This window comes from Siphateles boraxobius, unplaced genomic scaffold, assembly GCF_051911475.1.
Source record: "Siphateles boraxobius isolate OS27281-9 unplaced genomic scaffold, OSU_SipBor_1 12, whole genome shotgun sequence".
NCBI lineage: Eukaryota > Metazoa > Chordata > Actinopteri > Cypriniformes > Leuciscidae > Siphateles > Siphateles boraxobius.
Window position 1 is genome coordinate 26919631 of NW_027508722.1, and position 23300 is coordinate 26942930.

At 36.6% G+C, this 23300-nt stretch overlaps 2 protein-coding genes across 21 annotated transcripts in view; one reads left to right on the forward strand and one right to left on the reverse strand.

Moving 5' to 3' along the window:
* The first annotated feature begins 143 nt into the window (after window positions 1-143).
* prss35 (serine protease 35) lies at window positions 144-7124 on the forward strand. The gene is made up of 2 exons (XM_077216844.1): window positions 144-616; window positions 4388-7124. Exon 2 carries the CDS (start codon window positions 4401-4403, stop codon window positions 5655-5657), a length of 1257 nt encoding a protein of 418 aa, XP_077072959.1. The 5' UTR covers window positions 144-616; window positions 4388-4400; the 3' UTR covers window positions 5658-7124.
* Window positions 7125-7364: 240 nt separating this feature from the next.
* The window catches only part of snap91a (synaptosome associated protein 91a), a 74040-nt gene continuing 58104 nt past the window's right edge, over window positions 7365-23300 (reverse strand). The window contains exons 10-28 of one of the 20 annotated variants that reach the window (XR_013197217.1): window positions 22509-22521; window positions 21799-21920; window positions 21626-21708; window positions 21045-21059; window positions 20448-20579; window positions 18777-18857; window positions 16455-16682; window positions 15180-15260; window positions 14859-14927; window positions 14503-14610; window positions 13883-14030; window positions 12914-13090; window positions 10782-11018; window positions 10666-10690; window positions 10300-10393; window positions 10134-10220; window positions 9922-10029; window positions 9070-9164; window positions 7365-8983 (exon numbers count right to left, since the gene is read on the reverse strand). Coding sequence is in view for 11 of the 20 variants with exons in the window: in XM_077216956.1 (XP_077073071.1) it covers window positions 9078-9164; window positions 9922-10029; window positions 10134-10220; window positions 10300-10393; window positions 10666-10690; window positions 10782-11018; window positions 12914-13090; window positions 13883-13954; window positions 14503-14610; window positions 14859-14927; window positions 15180-15260; window positions 16455-16682; window positions 18777-18857; window positions 20448-20579; window positions 21045-21059; window positions 21626-21708; window positions 21799-21920; window positions 22509-22521 (1819 nt within the window). In the remaining 9 variants the exon portion in view is untranslated. The other 19 variants (XM_077216967.1, XM_077216956.1, XM_077217001.1 and 16 more) reach the window with 19 other exon arrangements.

The window sequence follows — 23300 nt, forward strand, 5'->3', positions numbered from 1 at the left end:
TCAATCTAAAGACCAAAAAGAAGCTTGACGTCTTTCACCCACACAAGAATCTGCATAGATGTGCAGGCAAATTTAGAGGTGTCCTTTTAACTGGCAGACCCCCTGCTCGCGTGTTTACCACAGCATGTAGACAACACGGACACAGTGATGTGGGAACGGAACCGAACCACAATAAAGTCGCTGTTGCGCTATTGTGCGCTCAGTGGAACGAATCAGTGGAAAGCCCTTTTGAATTCATGGCAGACTCTTTGAATTGTCAAATAAAGATTTATTCAAATCCAAAGATTCATTAAGATCAAGTGCTGAACGCTTTCTCAGCTTCAATTTCTCTGCTCCATCGTTTCAGAGCATGATGGTCCCTCCCTTATACGAAATTCTTTGTGAAAATCTTTTTGGGACTTTTTTTCCTCCCTTTCCCTTGAACGTCAAGTGTAATTCCTACCAAGGGTTTCGTCTCTGAGCTCTCCCCGTCTTGAAGGTGGAGCAGATATGAGAAGAAACGGACTATCAACCAATCCAACCGAAAACCTCTGAGATGAAGTAACTTTCAAACGCTTCCTGCTTAAATAAGCATCTGTTTGCGGATTGAACATCTCCATCAATCGAATGATAGCAGGTATGACGCTTTATTCATTCATTCATTCTCTTTCAATTTAAAATATGAATAACTTTTTGGATCATTCTAACCTGTGAAAATAATAGTGTCATTGTCGTGATCATTTTGAAGTGTAGTTATGAATTGCAACGGTTCTGTGAAAAAATTGACAATAAAAAAAACATTCATGAGAGTTTAGAAAGTTCAGAAAATGCTTTGAATAGGCTACTTTGTATACATAGCGTATATTAAAAAGGTAAATGGTTATATAACGGTAGCCTAAATCAGGAATGATAATTAATTACAGTTGGGTAGCTACTTTGACCCCTAATCTAACTAAACTTACTTTTAAAGCAACCCTTGCAACAAAAAACAAAACCAAAAAAAACAGTGGAGGTCTCATTTGGTGGAAGTGGTTAGCATAATTTTTATACAAGGTAGATGATTACCCCGCGTTTAACTTCACATTGTTGGTGTAAAGTATTCATGAATCCATGAATGAGAGAAAGACATGCACTTAAAGATCCGGCAACTTTGAATGAATCAATCAGTTTTCAAACTTAATTTGAAAAGGGACCAACAGCGCCACCGTTTGATTGATCAAGTTGGTTAAAAAGTTTACAAATGTGCAAGATTGAGATTTTTGCCTTGTAATGGAAAATGGGTTGATGCTGACATGGCCGGGAAATGTTCTGCTGACATGGCCGGGAAATGTTCTGCTTTTTTCCACTAAAGCCATTTTTTTTAAAAGCCCAGTAATCTAAGCATATCTAGATGTAGTCTATTACCGAGAAAATGTCGTTGGAAATGTCATAGTGATATTTCAGCAGTGATGGAAGAATGTCAGATTGCAGTTTCTCAATTTTATAAAAAAATAAAAATAAAAAAAAACTGTTGATAGAGAGATCAGACCACGTGTCAGACCAAGTTTGCCTGAGTCTGTCGGTTTTGCCGACTTTATAAGGCCCGAGCTGTCTGCATATTTTACATCATAGACTTACTGGAATTTGTTTGAACCTCTGTAAGTGCTTCCCTTCTCACAGCAATCTCCAGTAGGGACACATCTGATTTGTCATTGCCTGAATCCATAACTTTCCTACCACACATTCAAGCGCACATATTTCCCCTCACACTTCCGCTGAGGCCACAGTATTGTCTAGCTACACATTGATTCTCATAGACAGCACGGCTGATGCAGATAATCCACACCGACACCATGTCATAGTGAAGTGTGAGGTGGGAGGAGAGGGATTCCAGCTCTGCAGAGGAAAATGTATTGAACCAAGAATGGAGTAGCAAGCAATTTATATTTCAACCCACACTCTCCATCCCTAAACTGGCTACTGATTAGAAAATGTTGCTGCAGTCTATGTTTTTCTTGGTCAGAGCTTAGCAATCCAATATATGATGAATGTGTGAGAGTGGTGACCTGTTAAATGCTTGGCTTTGTGCTTTGCTGATTCTTTTCTCTCTGTGAGTCATGCTGCACATAGTTCCAATGCTTAATGAATTAATGCATTTCTGACTGGTAAATCGCGGCCTTCAGTGGTCTCATTTTGCTGAATATTCACTGTTGTCCATGGCAAGGGCTGTATGAGTGCGTATCCGAAACTGGCATTATTTTCAAGCCTCTCTTGTATTACACTCATCTCGTTTTGCGATCTCTTTAAATGAATGCTACTGGAATCTTCTGTCTTAGTTATTGACTGTAGTGAAACTGACCCCATAAAAGTAGCTACTATATTTAATATTAATAATATCAGTGCAGTGTTAACCTTGTTGCAAAGCCATTTGTTTAGTACAGTGTAATGGATTCAAAATCAGTTTCCCAGCTTTTTATTTATTTGGTTAGTATTAAGCTGGGTAATGTAAAGTCAGCTGGTTATTATTGCACAATAACCATGTCACTTTGATCAGGACCTTTGCTGATGAAGATCCCTTACTTATCTTAGTCTGTAAACCGGGGATCTCATTGACAAGGAAAATGTGAAAATATCAGGATACTTGGATAAAATTGTGATTTACATGCATTAAAACATTATGGAAATGTATACAATCTTTAAAAATTATGATATTATCTTCTTTATATTATATTCATCTATGTAATGTTGTTTTGAAAATCTTTATCATGCACCCACAAATGACTGGAAGAGTCATGGAAGTGCACGGTTCAAAAGCTTTGGGAACCTTGGTATTCATTTAAAATCACTGCTTTTTCCCCAATATTTATGTGCATGATTTATGTGGTTGCACGATAATTCATATGACTTGCATGAGTCAAGAGTCAAGCACCTTTTCATCACTGTGCTAAGTGATGGTCTAGTGGAAAAATAAAATGCACTCAAATCTTCAAATTTATCAGTTAGAGATGTTACCAAATATATAAATGAATACAGAAGTAGGCTGCTGATCTGATAGCTTTGTGTATCTGTATGTGTGTGGTGTGGGTGCACGTTTGTTTAGTTTAAAATATTATTTTATACTCCTATTCATTGGTAACAGTACAATTGCGGTACCATCCGCAGAACCCAAGTATATACTTATTACTGACATTTAGCAAGACAGTAGGAAACGTTTCCAAACCACCGACTCATATGGCAGATATTTTCTGTCAGCCGGTGCCATTTAAAGAATATTTTTTAAATGTGAGCATACTTGTGCGCTATTTTACTTATTTGTTTAGTCTCTAAAGCTAATGCAGCAAATGGCATTCAATAATTACTGTATTTAAACTATTTCTTACGTAATACATTTTTTTGTCTTAAAAGCAGATTAAAATTTTTGTTTCGGAATCTGTGGGAATACTATTGTTGACTTAACCGGAACATTAGGATTGGACCTAAATATCTGTGGAATGTGATGATGGAGAATGAGGTGTACTGTCTGTATACACTCAACATACTCTCAGTTTTGAAATAGTGCTTCAAAATCTTATTATTTGTCGCCCCCTAGTGGTCATGACTGTATTCATATAATCATCTGTTTCCTGTATCTATGCTTCAAGCCCTGCTCCTCCTGGAGTCCCCCTACATATTATTTTTGGATGTCTACCTTATCTGACACACATTTCAGTTCTTGGAGCCTCTACTTAAGAGCTGATAAAATAAAGCAGGTGTGCTAAATCAAGATATTCAAAGTGTGTAGTGCAAGGACCAGGAATGAGGTCCACTAATTTGTAGGACGGTCTGTAAGCCAGATGCATGCAAGGGTTTTGGGAGTTGGTGTCAGATACTGCTTGCATATTGCATTTATATTCAGGGCAAAATTATATTACCTATACATATAATTAAATTAAATAGTCAAAAAAAAAATAAAGGGGCATATGCCAGATGTATGCAAGGTTAGAAAAATCTGCTGCGCATATGCAATACGCACATACTATGCTGCTGACAAAATGTATCTCACTTGTACTTATACCCTAAAGTGCGCATGCAGTAAAAAAAATGTAAATGTAAAAAAAAAGTGATCGTATTAGAAATAAAATAGAAATAGTATGCCTATGCGCAAATAAATATCCAATATGGAACGATACCAACAATTTAAAACAACGCAATATGTTCCTATATTTTTGGCTATGACTGTGCTCCTGTAAGCAAAGCTGAATATGTTGTATAAAAGACAATACATTATACGGAAGAAAATCAAATTGTTCACAGATTTCAGATAGATTGAGGTTTATCGTCTTTCCTGTTTTTCTCAGTTCGAAAAATGCTTTTGTTTTCCTGTATAAAAAGTTACTGAACAAAATTTGAGGTGATATTGATTCTCTTTTTCTCTTTGTGTCTGGTCTAGGGGTCTCTCTGCAATGGGCCCGGTACCCTTAATGCTCCTGTTTTCCATCTCAGCGCTGGCTGTGCTGGTGTCGGCAGCAGTGGACGACCCCACAGGTGACGATGACTACACCTGGCCACAGAGGAAAGTACCACTGGTACAAGAAAAGCAAACTGTGCATCTGGGCAGTTCAGAGTTTTTGGCCAAGCCGCAGAGTGAGCTCCATGGGATATGTGGCATTGAGTGCCAGCGGGGTCTTCCAGAGCCCAGTCTGGATGATCTAGAGCAGCTACTGTCCTACGAGACCATGTACGACAATGGAACACGCACGCTCACCACCGTCACCGTGCAGGAGCTAAACATGAGCGACGACTGGACGGGAGGCTCTCGGTTGCCCGCTCGCCGAAGACGAGAGGTCTACGGCACGGATACAAGGTTTACCATCACTGACAAGCAGTACTCCATGAAGTATCCTTTCTCCACATCTGTGAAGATCTCCACGGGTTGTTCTGGAGTGCTGGTGTCCCCCAAACACGTCCTGACGGCCGCTCATTGCATCCACAACGGTACGGACTACCTAGACGGGGTACAGAAACTCAGCGTCGGTGTGCTGAAAGAGCGTTCCCGCCGGAAGAAAGGCCGGAAAGGGAAAGGAAGGAAAGGTCAGAGGAAACATGAAGAAGAGGAAGAAATCGATGAAAATGGAGAGATTGGAGAGAAGCATGAACGTAAGGGGAAAGGCAAAGGAAGAAGGAACCGTAGTCGCCGCAGCACCGTCTCTGAACAGCCCTCGTTCCGGTGGACGCGGGTGAAACAGATGCAGGTGCCAAAGGGTTGGTTTAAAGGCATCTCAGAGGACATTGTGGCCGATTATGACTACGCCATCCTGGAGCTTAAGAGGGCGCAGAAGACCAAGTACATGGATTTAGGCGTCATCCCCTCCGTCAAGAGGCTGCCCGCTGGACGTATCCATTTCTCGGGATTCGACGATGACCGACCGGGCAACTTGGTGTACCGCTTCTGCTCTGTATCCGAGGAGTCCAACGATCTGTTGTACCAGTATTGCGATGCCAAGCCCGGCTCCAGCGGCTCAGGTGTCTACATTCGCCTTAAAGAACCTGGCAAGAAGAAGTGGAAGCGGAAAATCATTGGCGTGTTCTCAGGTCACCAGTGGGTGGATGTTAACGGGGTGCAGCAGGATTACAATGTGGCCGTACGAATCACACCCCTGAAGTACGCACAGATCTGCCGCTGGGTCCATGGGGACTCTAACCAATGTCGGGGCACCTGAGAGACTCCATCAGTGGCCCGTCTGACTGCCTCGGTCCAGGTGTTGTGCCGAATCAGGTACTGACTTCAACGAGGGGGGTAAAAATTTGGCAGGGGGTTGAAATTCGGCACAACACCTGTTCTCACCAACCCTTGTGCCTCCCATTTGTGCACTACACAAACTGCTGCATTAATCAACACTAGAGACTATAACACACCTATCATTGAACTTTTCCACGCTATTTTGATACCTTAATTTATTTTATTAGACAACTTTTGTTATGAATCAGTTAGAATGATTGTACTTCTAGATTCAGTTGTCTTAACGAGAACTAATTCTGTCCTAAACTGTTGTTTTGAATTAGAAAATGTACTTCAATCAGTGTTGTTTGCTATGGGAGGCATTTGTTTTGTCTGGTAATCTGTCTGGATACCTTGAAAGCTAAATCTGACTAGTTGACACAAGAAAAAAAAAAGATTTTTTCTGAGAGAAGCAGCTTTGATGTTTGTTATTTTCCATTTTTCTTTTCAAAGCACACATCTGAGTATCATTATGCTGGTGTTCTTTGAAATTCTTTATTCTTGTTTTCATTATTATTGTTATTATTAAATGTGACCCTAGATCACAAAACCAGTCACAAGCAAGGGTATATTTGTGGCAATAGCCACAGATTTTTCTTTTATGCTAAAAATCATTAGGATATAAAGTAAAGATCATGTTATATGAAGAAATTTTTAAATTTCCTTCCGTAAATATATAAAACATTTATTTTTGTGAGTGAATGCAGCACAATCGCGAACAAAGATAGACAACTTTAAAGGCGATTTTCTCAATGTTTTAATTTTTTTGTCCTATCCTAACAAACCATACATCAATGGAAAGCTTATTTATTCAGCTTTCAGATTATGTATAAATCTCAAAATTAAAAAAAAAAAAAATGACCCATGTGGACCCCAAATTGACTGGTTTTTTGGGTCCAGGGTCCCAAATGTTATGATTGTGTGCCTTTGACAGCATAAACTGTAACCTGTCTTCATGGGCTATCATTTTGTTTCTGCCTTTTGTATAACAATGCAAGCAGTTAGTTGAAGTTTTAAGCTTAATTTTCAGAGTCCCTTGTTGACTTTTGGTGCTAATTTAATTTTAAAATATAAAAGATTTAAGGACCTGTTGAAGTAACAGCCTACTATAGAACTGTAAGTATGTATTTAAAGTAAAGCTTGTATTATGAGTAACATATGATCATGTTGTTCTTTACAAAAACACAGGGTTATTTAAATTTAGATATGATTGATAATAAATAGCATTGTATGATAAAGAGAAAAGCAATGCAGCTTCATAGGAAATATAAATCAAAAATCTTAATATAAAATTGATTTATCAAAATCGGATCTCATCAATTTTAATTTTGTACAACTTTTTCCTAAATCTTTTTTATTAAGGACCAAATAAACTGAGATTTATATGTATTGGTGTAAGATGACAAAATAGTGTGTGTTCATTTTTTTCCATCAAGCTTACATGATGTAACATCTAGTTTTGCCAAGTTTGCTTATAATTTTAGATTACATTTTTTTAAAACATAGCCTATATTTATAATAAGAAAATGGTATATATAACATTTAAATTTCATTTGATATATATCAAACAATATATATATATAATTTAAAATTTTGTATTATATTAAAGAGAGAGAGAGAGCTGTCATTGTGAAAACAGACACACAGGTTGGCAATTCTTCCCATCAGTTTATTGCATCTCAAAGGACTTACATGCACTATGTAGAGGTGTCAAATATGAATTAATAAATCTAAATAAAATTTATTTCAATGGAACAGAGAATTGCAAAAGGGTGATCCAAAGATCTTTTTCATTTCCGTGAAAGATCTAACAGGGAAAGTGATACAGGGCTGTCAGTCAAACCTTTCTGTAACACTGTTTAACAGTGACCTCCTGAAAACTTTGATAAAGATCTAAGAGTCTATCACTGCTAATGAACCTACACCCTATTATCTGTTATGTTATTCTCTTATAAGAGATCTCCTCCACAGTCCATTTTATTGAGCAAACTACAGTATCATCCCTCACCAACAGAGGGAGCATGAACCAACCGTATAACGTATAAGAAAGGTCAGGGTTCATAATGTAGTATGAGAGGGTAAGACTGAGAACCAAACATGTGAACGGGTTCTTATACAATTATACAAAATAACACTACATGTACCAGCTTCAGTTTGGATTTCATACAAGCACAAGTAACTATGAGACTCAAACACAGCATTCCACTGACTACAACTGTGAAATCTTGGGGGCTTTTTTTGTTTGTTTTGTTTTTTGGGAAACATCACCAGTTGCTGTACATATTTGTTATTTTAAGATACTGCAAAAGGCCTCTCTCAGGGATCATCTGAGATTTGTAGCACTGAGATTAAGTGGAATTAAAATTCAAATATGCTGAGGTTATCCATAAAGATTAACCTCAGGGTTCTTGCGATATCCATAAAGAGTATGTAAACAGTGAACTGAAAACACATTGACTATTAAATTAAAACAAATAAAACTAAAGAATCAAAAAATATATATATGAAAAATAAAATGAGTTAAAATACAAAAATGACATGTAATTACCAAGAGGTTATGGAGGAGCCCAGATATGCTATTAATTTATACATAACTCAAGTATATTTATATTTCATATATTTATATTTTGTAAACAAACATGTCAGTCGATGATGGGAGATGACAATAGTATTTCTTTTAATCCGATTACCAGGTACACATCAATAAGTTGTCCACAGATAAAAATTTTAGCAGAGGAGAGACCTTTTCATCAATGAGGATAATATACACAGTACCGTCTGCAAATGATACATTGCACACTGCTCCAAAACTAACAGACAACAGAAAGCACTTGAACAACCTGTTTAGGACCTCTGACCCCAAAAGGGAAGTCCCAGAGGAACCAGAATTAAAGTTGAGGGGATCAACACACACACACATCATTCATTTCAGACTTAAACACTGGAAAAAGTTGACATATATAAGAATCTTTTTTAATCTTCAATTTTCATTTGTGTGCATTTTTTTTTAAGATAATTTTTTCTGTTTTGTTCAAAACAAAGATAACGTTGAGATAAGCACATCTTTATTTTTCTCTTTTCTCTACGATTCACTTCACAGTATGTGCTACAACATGACACAGGAATGCTGGGTTGGGCCGAGTGGGCGGGGTTTGGGCTGGGAGGGGGCGGGGTCAGTGGATATCTAGCTGCAGGCTCCTCGGGCATCTGGAGGTGTAAACAGACAGCAGACCTCTCTCACTGGAGCTCAGTCTTTGAGAAAACATACTGCAAATAGAGCATGGAGAAAATGTGATGTTACTAAGTGAGGCACTAAAGCCTCATTTAAGAAGTCACTTGTAAGATAATGATACCTGGAAAATTATAAGAAGTCCTTGATGTTGAGATCTGCAAGTGGGTCCTTGGTGGGAGGTTTTTTGGGGCTCTGAGCAGCTGGTCCTGGAGACAACTGAGGAAATAAAGGGTGCTTGAGGAAGAGCAATGGCTGATGAAAATGTCATTCATTCAGTCAGTCATTTCAAATGGAAATGCAATTGTTTTTTCACAATTTTTGCTGTTTTTACTGTATTTTTTATCAAATAAATACAGCCTTGGTCAGCACAAAAGACTTATTTCAAAAACATTAAAAAAAAGTTGTTTTTGTCTTTTGATGAAAATATCTTTCAGTCTATGTCTAAGTCTATCATTCACTTTAGAAAATTAAACCAAATGTTCAAACAATTATATATTAATAAAACTAACATGTGAGAACTGTTCTTTGAAACCCTGATCTCTTAAAATGGTAATTGTTACGATGCACATTTTCATCATCGTTGACGCGCTGAAGAAACTTTGCTTACAAATATTTCCGACATTTCGTTGATGAGTCACCATTATATCAAAATTGACAATTATTTTTTTCTTTTTCTTTTTTTATGGAATACTGCAGTATGTGCCCTTTTAATCTTTCATCAAAATAATGTCCTCTCCCTCTTCTCTTCTCTGATGACGTGTTCACTGGTGCAGGACAACATGTCACTCACATGAGCTCAAACCACAATGACCCTATCAATTCCCGATGGACAAACTCAAGTGCCCCCTACATTTCTTTTTTGTTCGATAAGTTGTTTTACTCGCATATATAGGAAAGAAATTTTTACTGCAACTTCCATTTCATGTCGACTTTAACAATGTTTGCATGTGCATTTTTGTGTAATGTTCTTTACTGGGGCTCCGGGTGTTCCTGTTGCTGCTGGTCCTGTAAATGGTGGTCTCATCATGGGCTGACCCATCATCACAGACTGGGGCATCATGGGAGCTCCAGCTGCTGGGGGCTGAGTAAAAAATGACAAGTAAAATAACCATCCATAAGTGCATACAGTAAGTGCAAAATACAGAGTTTTTTGTTTTGTTTACATTTTAAAAAGTGGTTTCTCACCATGCCAAAGCCAGGCTGTGCTCCCATGGGTGGTGCCATTGCTCCAGGTGGGGCGGCAGCTCCTGTGGCTCCAGGGGCAGAGCCAGACTAAACACAATCGGAATAGAAATATGATAAGATATACAAGAAACATTATGAATGTGTTTAAGAAAGAAGCAGCCGCTACCATCTGAGTGCCAGGTGTGCCCCAGCTACTCGGGGCGACCTGAGGGGTCCAGTTCGCTCCTCCTGTCAGTTTCTTCTCACTCCACTGGTTGTCCCTGTGCAAAACAAATAGCTGTCAGCCAACATAGTGTGCAAATCATTCATAAACACAGCTCTAGGCCTACACAAAGTGAACATGATTAAGTTGTGCTCCAATGGATTCAAGTGAATCAATCAAGTTGCCATAACAGTCCAAATGAATGATCAATACAGGTCAGGTTGAGTAAATCATGCTCGTGAATAGACATTACGGATAAGTGACAAGATTAATAGGTGTTTCTGAAACAACATGGACATAGAGGCTCGCTGAAACAGACACTGAACTTACTTCTTTTGGCTTCCCACTCCCAAGTCTACAAGAGAGGAAGAAACAAGATAAGTTTGAGTCGGCATCATGGGGACAATGACCCCTACATAATCAGTCCATAATTGTTCCATACATACTTCCGACCAGATTGGCGAGTGAAGTGTCCAAGTCTCCTCCTATAGGTTTAATTGGTTGGGCAGCTGCTACGGGTGTCATTGTGGGTACCATTGCGGGCGCCATAGCCAGAGCCATAGCTGGCCCAGCAGTGGGCACAATTCCGGGTGTCAACGGCATGCTCGTTGCAGCCATGGGTGTCCCGCCTGTGCTCTGAGGGGTTATGGCTGGCATCAGAAGGTCTCCTAATCCGTCAAACACTGGTGTTGACAGAGAAAAGTGGGTTAATATAGCCAGCATGGATTGAGACTATTATAGCCTAGAATTGATTTGGATATGCAACTTGTCAGCAATCCAATATAATACCAAGGCAGATGCACTGTAACAGAACAGAAGTAAAACAAAAGACAGCAACATTAAAATAAAATCTACACTACCGTTCAAAAGGTCAGTACGATTTGTTTAAATGTTTCTTTAGTCTCTTATGCTCAGCAAGAATGGATTTATTTGATAAAGAATACAGTAAAAGCAGTTATAATGTTAAATATTATTACACTTTAAAATAACTGTTTTCTATTTTAATATATTTTAAAATGTATTGTATTCCTGTGATGGCAAAACTGAATTTTCAGCATCATTACTCCAGTCTCCAGTGTCACATGATGCTTCAGAAATTAATTATAAAAATGATTATGCTGATTTGGCGCTCAAAAAACATTTATTATTATTATCATCAATGTTGAAATTAGTTGTGCTGCTTAGCATTTTTATGGGAACCATACATTTTTTTGGAGGGATTCTTTGATGAATAGAAAGTTCAAAAGAACAGAATTTATTTAAAATATAAATATTTTGTGTCATTATAAATGTCTTTACTGTCACATTTGGTTAATTTAATGTGCAATAAAAGTATGAATTTCTTAAAAATAAAAATCTGTTTGGCCCCAAACCTTTGAACGAAAGTGCACATATATTTAAAAAACAAAAATAAATTGAGATCCACACATTTATCATAACATTCATGTGGTATTCAGAAATTGCATCCAGGGGTGTTAACTACATGCATTGGGAAACCAAAAACTGGCAACACACATCAGAACATCTTTATAAACAGGATTTTCATTGCATTACAACATGGTTGGACGGATCATGGGGAGATGGGCTGAGATTATACACCTCCCAGTCAATGACCCAAAACTGTAACCTTAAAAGGTAAGGTTTTGGGTCTTCCAAAATTTTAAAGGTGCACAAAGTATTTTTTTATAGCTTAAAATGACTTCCAGCTATTTTTGCATCTAAATAAATTAAGAAATATCACTTTTTACAAATACTGTACAAATGTACAACCTAGAAAAGCATGAAGAATTCACAACACATTTATAAAGTAGCTAATAATATATGCTGAAATTATTATTTTAGTGCACCTTTTATGAAAAAGTATTACAATACAGAACCAACAACACTAAGGCAGGCAATTCATTCTAATGCAGTAATCATCAAGATCTGTAAAATAGGCGAGCAGGGAAAAACTGCACAGAGTACAAAGGGTTAAGGGTGTGCATGTGGATGAACAAACAGCGCGAAAACCTCCCAATCCCTTTAGAGTGATCGGCAACAGCGATACATGCCGCAAAGCCCTGAGTTCTCTCACCAACTCACCAATCGCACAGCAGGAGCAAGCAATGAGCCAGATCAGTGAGCAAGGAGAAAGTTATCAGAGACGAAGTGCAGAGAGAGAGAGAGAGAGAGAGAGAGAGAGAGAGAGAGAGAGAGAGAGAGAGAGAGAGAGAGAGAGAGAGAGAGAGAGATGACAGAATAATGGGACAGATGATGAAGTTGAGAAAAGCAGTATTATAGTAAGAGAGCAAGAATAGACAGAACACAAGGAGAAATGAAAAAGGAGAAAAAGCACAGGGAGAATGCATTTTATAAGCACTGCCACATCCTCTCTGTATTATTTAAGAAGGTCAGCAGATACAGAAGTGCTCATGCAAGACGAAAGTGTGCTGAGAAGCAAGCAAGCTTGAAAAACGCCAGGCTGTGTTCAAGAGAAAATAAAAACAGTTTTGGCAAGAAGGTAATTATCAATGTTTAATGTGAGAGTATAGTAATCTGTTCAAAACACCTGGGGAACATATATAATATGATTTTTCACCTGACGTATCAAAGCCACCAGATGCTGCTGCGGTGGCGCTGTCTGCCGCTGCTGATGTGGAGGACACTGGTGAACTGCCGAAGGCATCAAAACCCGACTCCAGCAGGTCAGCTGGGGCTAAGACTGGCACTGCTGCTGGGGTAGGTGTAACCGTCGGGGTGACCGGTGAAATCAACCCTACAGACATCAACGGGTGAGACGCCAAATCCCCAATACACTTTTAGATTTTTTTTAAAAAGGTGTTGGAATTTGTTGTATTTTATAAAAATTATATATATATATATAAAATAAACTCATACAAATTTCAAAAGCACATAATAAAATTACTAAAGCATAACGTAAAATTAAACTGAAAATCTACAAATAAATAAAGCAAAACAAATTATATATATATATATATATATATTTTTTTTTTTTAAATCTAACATTTTAAATAAACCTTTTTATTTACATATTTAGCTTTATTTCAACTAGCAAAAATATTTGTAATAGTTTAGTTAACAATTACAAAACTGCTGAGATGAGAATTTATTTTATTTTTTTATTATTCTAATTTAATACAAAATTATATTACAAATTATATTATCAGCATAACAATTTACGCTTTAAGTTTTACTGAAAAAGTAACTAATTAATCTGCTAGAATTCGTTTATAAAAAAATATTGAATCTTAGCATTTTATATATATATATATATATATATATATTATTATAATAATAATTATTACTATTATTGGATAAAATTCTACATTTAACAAAAAAGCAATAATAACTATTATTATTATAATTGTAATTAAATTATTAATTACTATCATTTATTTTTATTTATTTATTTATTTTACTTAATTATTTATTAGGCATTAACTGCATAACATAAATAGAACAGCACTTCGGCAGTGCTTGTTCTAGCTTCTCTGTTTCATCATCAATCAAAAATGAGATTTTTCCCAATCAAGATTTGTGACCATACCTCCAAGCAGGTCACAGGATGGTGCTCCGGGAGCAGTGGACTGGGACTCTCCAGTAGTGTCTCCAAATGTGTCTGTTCCAGAGACAGACATCCCACAGCGCAGCATGAAGGAGGAGAAGCATTAGTCAGCCTTAAAGCTGCATACACACTGAGAGAGGGGCAGATGGAGAGAGTGAGCCGAGATCATACAACAGGCCCACACAGAATCCCACCGTAACAAACACTGACATGGATGTGCATTCCCTGTATCTTTCCACACTAACAATGTATACGGCACAGCATGCAAATACACTATACTCAAACACATACCAAACAAACGTCTCTCTTCTCAACATCATTATCTGCTAACTTAACAGACACTGACAAAAGTACCCTCTATAACTGAAAAACTGGTTTATGATACAGCTGGTGTATACTTACCAGTTCATACATTTAAATGTAAATGCTCTAAAATGAACTTGAACTAGGACAGCACCAATGTTGTGTAGTCAGGTGTAAAAACCTGATCATAATTCTCTGGGTTACACTGCAGTGGAAGTCTTTGAATATGAATTTCTAAATATGTAAGCACTTCCTCTGGTCTTCTAGGTGTTTTTTATGAGAGAGTTAAGGGGACACACCAAGGAGATCCAGTACAGGTCCAGGCTCGGCTTTAGGAGGAGAGACAGGAGCAGCTGGAGCAGCACGTGAAGGAGCCACTGGAGCAACAGCTGGAGCAACAAATGTGTCTATATGAGAAAGAGAGAGACACCTTTGAAAATAATACTAGCAGTTTAAAGTGTTACTGTGAGGTAAAGTGAAAGTAGAAGTGCATTGAAGAACATTAAACAAATACAGCATTAAATTAAAGGGTATAATTCACCCAAAAATGAAGATTCAGTCATCATTTACTCACCCTCTTGTCATGTTAAACCTGCATGACTTCCATTCTTTTTGGAACATGCTAGGTTTAGCGAGACAAGCCTCAGACACTCACCAGACAAGAGATCACCAGTCACACTGGCCTCAGGCAAAGGTGAGGGCCCGCGTGACACAGCAGGAAGATCTTCCAGACCATGCCAAAGCAGAAAGAGGAAGTGGAGGATGAAATGTAAGAGAAGACAAATCAATAAGGAGCAGAAGCACGTAAATAACACAGAGTCGTGCTTTTGAGGGTGCAAACATGCACAAGTCCACGTTCCACTATGAGGACAAACTAAGACGGAGTGGGCAAAAAAACAGATGAGAAAGAAGAAAGGTGTGACTAGAAGAGACGAGACGAGACGTTCAATAGAAGTATGGGAATCAACTCCTGTACCTGCACCAAATAGGTCTACACTAGGAGTGGTTGCTTTGGGCTCCGTGGAGGAGCTTTGCTCAGGCATAGAATCAAACATATCTATAAACAAGGACACACATTTGCATTACGCTTCTAGTCAGTGCATTACATGACAGCTTCAAGTGAGAGAGAGAAAAATTTTTGCTTTACTTGCTTTTTTCCATAATCACTCTGAACAAGTAGCACAAAAGACAATTTAATCAAGTCTGCAAATGTCAATGCAAACTGCAGCATTCAGATTATGGTCAAAAAGCCAGAAAATGATTGCAGGACAAATGTGGTCACTGCAAATCCTGGATTTTGACAGATTGCAGTGTGATTTTAGAGGCCATATGTGAATCAGTGACATTGACCACTCCTCTTGATTTACAATTTTATATATATACACACACACACACACACATATATATATATATATATATATATATATATATATATATATATATTTTTTTTTTTTTATACACACATTTTATAGATATCAGTTGATTTTTACAATTATATCAATAGTATAATATTTTAGAAATATTTAATATTTAAACTACTGTTCAAAGGTTTGGGTTCGGTAAGATTTTTTAAAAAGAAGTCTCTTATGTTCACCAAGGCTGTATTTATTTGATCAAAAATAGTAAAAACATTAATATTATGAAGTATTATTACAATTTAAAATAACTGCTTTATATTTTAACATATTTTAAAATGTAATTTATTGCTGTGATGGCAAAGCTGAATTTTCAGCATCATGTCACATGATCCTTAAGAAATCATTCGAATATGATGATTTGGTGTTCAAGAAACATTTCTTATTATTATCAGTTAAAAAAAACTTGTGCTGCTTAATATTTTTGTAGAAACCATAATAGATTTTTTTTGTATTCTTGATATCAAGTCAAAACTATGACATGAACAAGTGCTGTTCATGAACAACTATGAACAAGATATGAGAACAGCATTTATTTGAAAAATAAATCTTTATTTTGACTTTTGATCAATTAAATTCATGTTTGCTGAATAGTAGTAGTAACAGAAGTGTATGTTTATATTTATATTTCAAACTATTGTTTATTCCTTAGAACTGAAAAGGTGGTTAAGGTCACGATTCACAAACCAGAATGACCAGAAAATAAAATAGAAATCTAAATGAGAGAAATCAAACAAAGAGAATCTTAATAATGTTGGGGAACTAGTGTAGCAAGTTAATATTGTCATAATGCAGAGTAAAGCAAGACAGAGGCAGAACTACAGCAGAAATATTACCACTAAACAGGTCTAGTGTTGGCAGAGCCGCGGGCTCAGTTGTAGCAGATGTGGTGGTGGTGGCAGTAGCGGGTGGAGGAGAGGGGACAGCAGGGGCCGCTTTTGGTGAGATGCTCGGCTCGGCGCTGGTAGGGGACGCTGCGGCAGCGATACTCTCTACTGGCTTCATGGCAAAGAGATCCAGCTCTGGCGCAATGCTTGAGCTCCCCTCGGATGTAGCCCAGGGGTCTTTATTAGGGAGGGGTGGGGGGTGAAAATGGAGTGGGGAAGGTTTGTTACATAACAAACACTGCAAATGAAAAAGAAACACACTGAAAGCTCATAACTTCAGCAGCACTGAAGTCACGGAGAGAGAGAGAGAGAGAGATGATGGATTTTACCTTAAAAAGCACACTTTAAGACACCATTAACCTTAGTACTGCAACCACCAGACTAATTCAAAACTGTTTCGGTTCACGTTTATATTTTCTTGTCTTTTATTTAGTAGTTTTCTTAGTCAAGGGCTGTGTCCGAAATCGCCCCCTATATCTTTAAATAGGGCACTATGTGAGTGGACAGCCATTTGTAGTGGTATCCGAAACCATAATGGACTCATTCAATCCCACAATGCACTACAATAACGAGTGTACAACCGATGTACACTCAACGGCTATGTGATTCTGCCATGTGTCATGTTCTGATTGGTTGTTTTGGTCATGCGTTTCTCAGTTCTGTTTGTCAGTGGTTTATTGGTTGATTACCTTCAGGTGTGTCTTGTTTAGTCATTAGTCTTTGAGTATATATAGACCTCATATTTCTATTGTCTATTTGCTTTGTTTGCTGATGTAACCATTGTTATTGAGTTTTGTCAGGTCAGGTCTTTGTTCAAGTCTGTTTATGTTCTAGCCAAGTCTCTAGTTCATGTCATGGTTTTTTGTATTCTGTTTCAATAAACTGCATATGGGTTCGCATTCAAATTGCCTTCAGTGGACTTATGTTACAAAAATACAATAAACAATGTTATGATTTAATCTGTTTTGTATTATTATACATATTTGAGGTGGTCAAAAACAAGTAAGTACAGTCTGGATGTCAAAAGTTGCAGATTGGCAGCAATATGGAAGCAGAGCCAAGTTATTTATTACTTATTTGATAGTTCACTTCAGACATTCTACAAACTATAAGTAACTTTGCAACTTCATGTCAACTACCATTCATTAGAGTATTAGTAGACTCCCTGCTTAATATCTGCTAACACATTATTTCGATGGTCCTCCAACAGAGAACAGACATTCTACTGACTATAAGTAACTTTGCATGTACATGTCAACTTATTAACCCCAACCTAACAGTCTACTAATGCTCTAATGAAAATTAGTTGACATGTAGTTGCAAATTAGTAGAATGTCTAAAGTGGACTATCGAAATAAAGTGTAACTCTAAGTTACAATAAAAGCAAATATAAAGTAAGGTAAATATAGAGTAACTCTATTCATGTTCTATGACACCACAGCTGCATTATGTAAATACAAACACTAAGCTTTTGCTCTTCAAACTTCATGAAATTAAAAGTTTAGGTTGTTAAAATGAATCACTGATACTGAAAATATAAGCTGGAAGGGAAATTATTAGTAAAGTTAACATAGCACTCAAAAATTAAGCCTTTTTTTAAGATTTAAGCATGTCAATTAAAAGTAAAATTCCATCAAATTGAATTGAATAATCCTTATGGAAAAAATATGTAAGGATTATTCAATTAAAATATGTAAAGATTATTCAATTCAATTTGATGGAATTTTCCTATTTTACTATTAATTGAAATGCGTATATCTTGAAAAAATGCCTTAATTTTTTTGAGTCTTTCTGCAGAAAGATAAGGCAAAAATAATTTTCAATCATCATCTTAAGGATTTTGTTTTGTTTTAAAACATCTAAACAAAATTAATTTTGCTTTCAATGTTTTAAGGATGTGTACATATTTTACTGTAAAACAAGACCAAAATAATGATTAAAAATGAATTTTTTGTAATGTAAGGAGAGATATTATTAATTTTTTATTATTAATAAAACACCCACAGATAATGGTGTATGTGCTCAGGCAGGTCATGGACAAAATTATTTTGCAGTATCGTGTGGGTAAAAGCAGGGTTTAAAACCGAAACAATGCAAACAAAAATCGCATTGCATGCACTCTCTCTCGCACACACAGACTGCTTACCATTAGCGGTTGTTTCCATTCAAGCACGTGACCATATTACACACAAACCTATTTATATCAATACACACACACACTCAAATAAAGAGCAGGGTGCTAAAGGATCTTGTGTACGGATGAACACCCACCAGATCCGGCACATGCATCGGCAGCAGCTGCTGGGGCCACACCCTCGCTCGGACCATCACCTGGGGAGGGCGCAAATGCATCTGGGCCGAACCAAACCAACAAAACCCAACAGAGAAAAAGAAAGGGGATGAAGAGGCAATAGAAAGAGATTTCTATAAGTGAACAGAAACACTCTATACAACCCAAATGGCAGTAAAATAGACCAGTGTGGGCTGCATACAGTTTAATTCAGTGTGTCCACACACACACACACACACACACACCGAGGGAAATGAGTCAGTCTGCGTGAAACATCCAGTCAATGCCGTCAGGACCAACAAGTGAGTAAAACGTGTTGGATTTGACAGCATTGCTTCAGTTAACTAAAGCCAAGGCGTTGATGAGCATTGTGGCATTTGATATTTCAAATCCCATCAAAACCTGCATGACTCATTGTGATGACCAGGTAAGAATGATTTATTAACCAAGAAAAAAAAAGCTTCTTTTTTTTTTTAAACGACTGTTGATTTAATTTGAGGAATATCAAATCAACAGTCTGCACAGCTTTGTATGAAACAAGGTGTCAGTTACTGCTAGGGTTGCCAACTTCCATATAATACAGAATCATCTTGCAGTTGAAGGAACTGCATTAATTCCGCACAAGACTTTTGGGTAACACTTTATTTTAAGGTGTCCTTGTCACAGTGTAATTATACATTTAAGTACTGAGTTATATTAATTAACAACATGTCTGTAATGTTGTATGAAACTTTAATAGACATTAATAGCACATTAATAAAACTAAAAACATGAAACCATACACTAAAAACATACATTAGACATTACATGTTTTTTTTCAAGTGCCATCAAAGTGATTGCAACTGAAATGCATTTTAGTACTTAATTCTTTTTTTGTACACAAAAGTTGGCAACCCTATTTATTAGAAAAATTTATGAATAAAATAAAATTAAAATTAAACTAAAATCTAAAATTTTAATTCAATACTTAAAGTATAATTGGTAAGTTTACTCCAAATTTAAAAACATTAATATCACATTTTTGCTGGCAAAGTGGAGCTAAACTTGAGCTGGCCTGGGCTTAAACATTTGCATGGTATGAAATTTGACAGTTTAAGGTGATTTGATGTCTCTTATTTGCGGTTGACCTTTTATAATCAGGGCTGTACTGAAATGTCTGCTGTAAGCGATCTCATCTCAAGTGAACTAATCCTTCGTTATTTAGTATGCTTCATTAAACAAACGGATCAACTCAGCTGGTAGGCCTAACAATACTTCTGTTCTTTTCTCCCTTGGATTAATCCTATCTACTTGTATTGTTCTCATTTGAATAAAAGCATCTGTTAAATGAATAAATATGGTCAAATGGTCCAGTGAACTAATTATCTTCTACTTACACAATAGTGACTTCAGGTCACATATTGGAAAAGGAATAAAAAACACTGCAAATTATGTTTACCAATATGGCAAAAATGCATTTATTTAAATATAAAGTAATTGACAAGTTACTGTACCTTCATGAAAAGCAGTCATGTGTCAACTGAGTGACTTCAAACAGTAACAGTAACAATCCATGCACCCAAACCAAGCTTTTACCAACAAGTGATTCACAAAACACCCGATGAACTCAACATTCTTCCCTGATAGTTAAACCTGGAAATGACCTGACTGACCTCCAAACAGATCCATGTCTGAGACGGTGGCAGGCACTGGCAGCGAGGCAGCAGCAGCTGGTTCAGTAGCAGAAGCGGCAGCAGAGTCAGCTTCAGAGAGCGCCGCTTCAGAGTTAGCGGTAGTAAGAGAGTCTGGAACCCCGCCACAGCCAAGCCACAACCAAACCACAGCATTCAGAAAGACAGAGGGGGAGAGAGAGGCAAGGAAGGAATGATGGCAGGATGAAAGAAAGCATGCAAGTTTTTTTTTGTGGTGAGATATGAGCAAAATTACTTCACAAAGCAACAGCTGGATCAAAAAAGAATAATGCAAATTTGGACAGTAAAAAGTTTGCTCAGAAAGTTCCTGGTAGACGAGACACAAGGGTGTCCTGCCCATTCAAATTTTGAAATGATTTTCAATTATTATTATTATTTAACTAAATAAAATTCTAAATAAAAATAGCCATTTTAAATAATAACACTTAATGTTTAGGTTGCTAAATTATTATAGGAAAATAAAATAAAATAACATGTTGATTTTTGTATGACATTTTAAGGCTCGGATCCTGGTTAGAACACTTATGTATATGCAATCTAAAAATTATCTCTACTCACCCTCACCAAGCAGATCTGACACCAAAGCCAAAAACAGGGAAATGAGTGAGGAAGAAAAGAAGAAGATTATGTTAGATGCAAACAGATGTTTGATCTCTCCTTGAATCAGCTGATCCCACATTTTTCTTTCTAAAGAAACTGCGGCTTACAACTGGGACTTGACAAGCTTGGGTAGAAAAGCAGAAAGGGAAAGACATTTCCAATTAGTCTGTCATTATAACTCATTAGAATGCCCACTCAATATATATTCCCCTAATGGGCCAAATTTGGGTAGAAAATGGTTCATGCAGTGGAGCTCAATAGACAAACTAGTAGTGGGGTGATATGAATGATGAACACATCGATAAAAGCCTAAACCTCCAGTTTTCAGTCTCTGTAAAATGCTGGATTTTATAAATAGGATATAATAAATGCTGGAGATTTTTGCACAACTTTAACCAGAAATGTGATCAGTTGACCTTCCCTGATAAAACAATATCAAAGAATGTAATAAAAAAAAAACAACAACAACACTCTTCAGTACAGTGGTTATTGCTGGTGATTAAGGTTTATAGAAGCAAAAGGAAATGACATCAGCTCACCTCCCCATGATGCTGTGGGAGCCGCCGAAGCCCCTGCGGTTGGAGCCAACAGATCAAAATCCACAAGATCATTAAAGCCGCTACTATAGAGAGAAAAAGACAAGAGAGAGTAATGCATATACAGTAAGGACATATCACAGATGGTTGTGTTTTATTATTATAAGACAGCTTACTTGATGGTGGTTGTAGCTGGTGCTGCTGCAATGGTGTCAGTTACTGCGGCTGCTGCAGAAGTGGGATCAGTGGTTTTGGCAGGGGTACCAGCAGGCGTTCCATTATTTGTTGGAGATTCTTTCTATATGTGGCATGTTGGATTTACCATTTATTTTAATAAATAGACAGTAATATGAATGATGTCTTATAATACTTGATAGTATTATTCAGAATTATATACGGTACTGATCAAAAGTTTGGGGTCAGTAAGAATTTTTTGAAAGATACAAATATTTTTTTACTCAGCAGCGATGGATTTAATTGATCAAAAATTACTGTAAAGACTTTAACATAGATACCAAAAAAAATCCATTAAAAAACACGGTTCTTTTGAACTTTCTTTTCATCATAGAATCCTGAAAGAACATGTATCACAGATTACACAACAATATCAGGCAGCACAACCACTTTCTACATTGATAATAATAAGAATTAGTGAAACTGAAGACTGGAGTAACGGCTGCTGAAAATTCAGCTTTTCAATCACAGAAATAGAAAACAGATTGTTTTGATTGATTTAAATTTATTTAAAATATTTCACAATATTACAGTTTTACTGTATTTAATCAATTAAATGCAGCCTTGGCTAACATAAGAGACTGACCCTAAACTTTTGAACAATAGTGTAATGCTGCATAATTCAATTATAAAAAAGTTTCACATTACTCACCTTAGTAGGTGACCTAGTGGTAGGAAACGTAAATAATGTGAGAATGGCTTTTGAAATAACTTTATACTCAAAAAGTTAAATGATGGAATTATAATTAATGATATGAGGAATCATTTCAAACAGCAAGCAGGCATTATGCATCAATGACAAATAGTCTTATTGTCCTACTACTCATTTCGATTTTTTTTGTAGGAAACATATTCCAAAATTAATCCAAGTTATACAATCCTAAAAAATTATAATATTTCTTTTAAATTCATATAATATCAACAGCTGGCATGCAATGGGGAATACGGGGTATTCAGTTACGATACAAGTTGCACAACACTGAAATGAAGACTACCAAATACAAAATCGATTAATTCATATTGAGCAATCGATCGATTCTAGGCTGGCACTGTTATTGTGTTAAGTTCAGTCGGGTTCAGCATGTACAGAGAGAACTTAATTATGAATCTATTTATAATAATTTAAAATAATTCCTTCTATAGAGTGAGGGAACTTTATCATTTTAAAATGCTGAAACTTAAAACTAAAGTTCAACCATCAGTCTATAGAACTGTGAACACCACAATGACGACAACATCACCATTACAGTACAAAAATATAATTATGTTTACGGTACAAGTGAATTCTGGCAAACATTCTGTAGAAATACTCACTCATCACTGTTAACACAAGGAAAGGAGGGACAGTATTACTGTTTGTAATAAAAGTATTGATTTTATCAGCAGTAGAAAAGCTTCATCCATTCGAGATGAAGAAGATAGACTTCTTTTGTTTTAGTGCTTC

Excerpts from the sequence above, each read along its gene's own strand:
- prss35 (XM_077216844.1), top strand. The coding sequence starts at position 4,401 with ATGGGCCCGGTACCCTTAATGCTCCTGTTTTCCATCTCAGCGCTGGCT.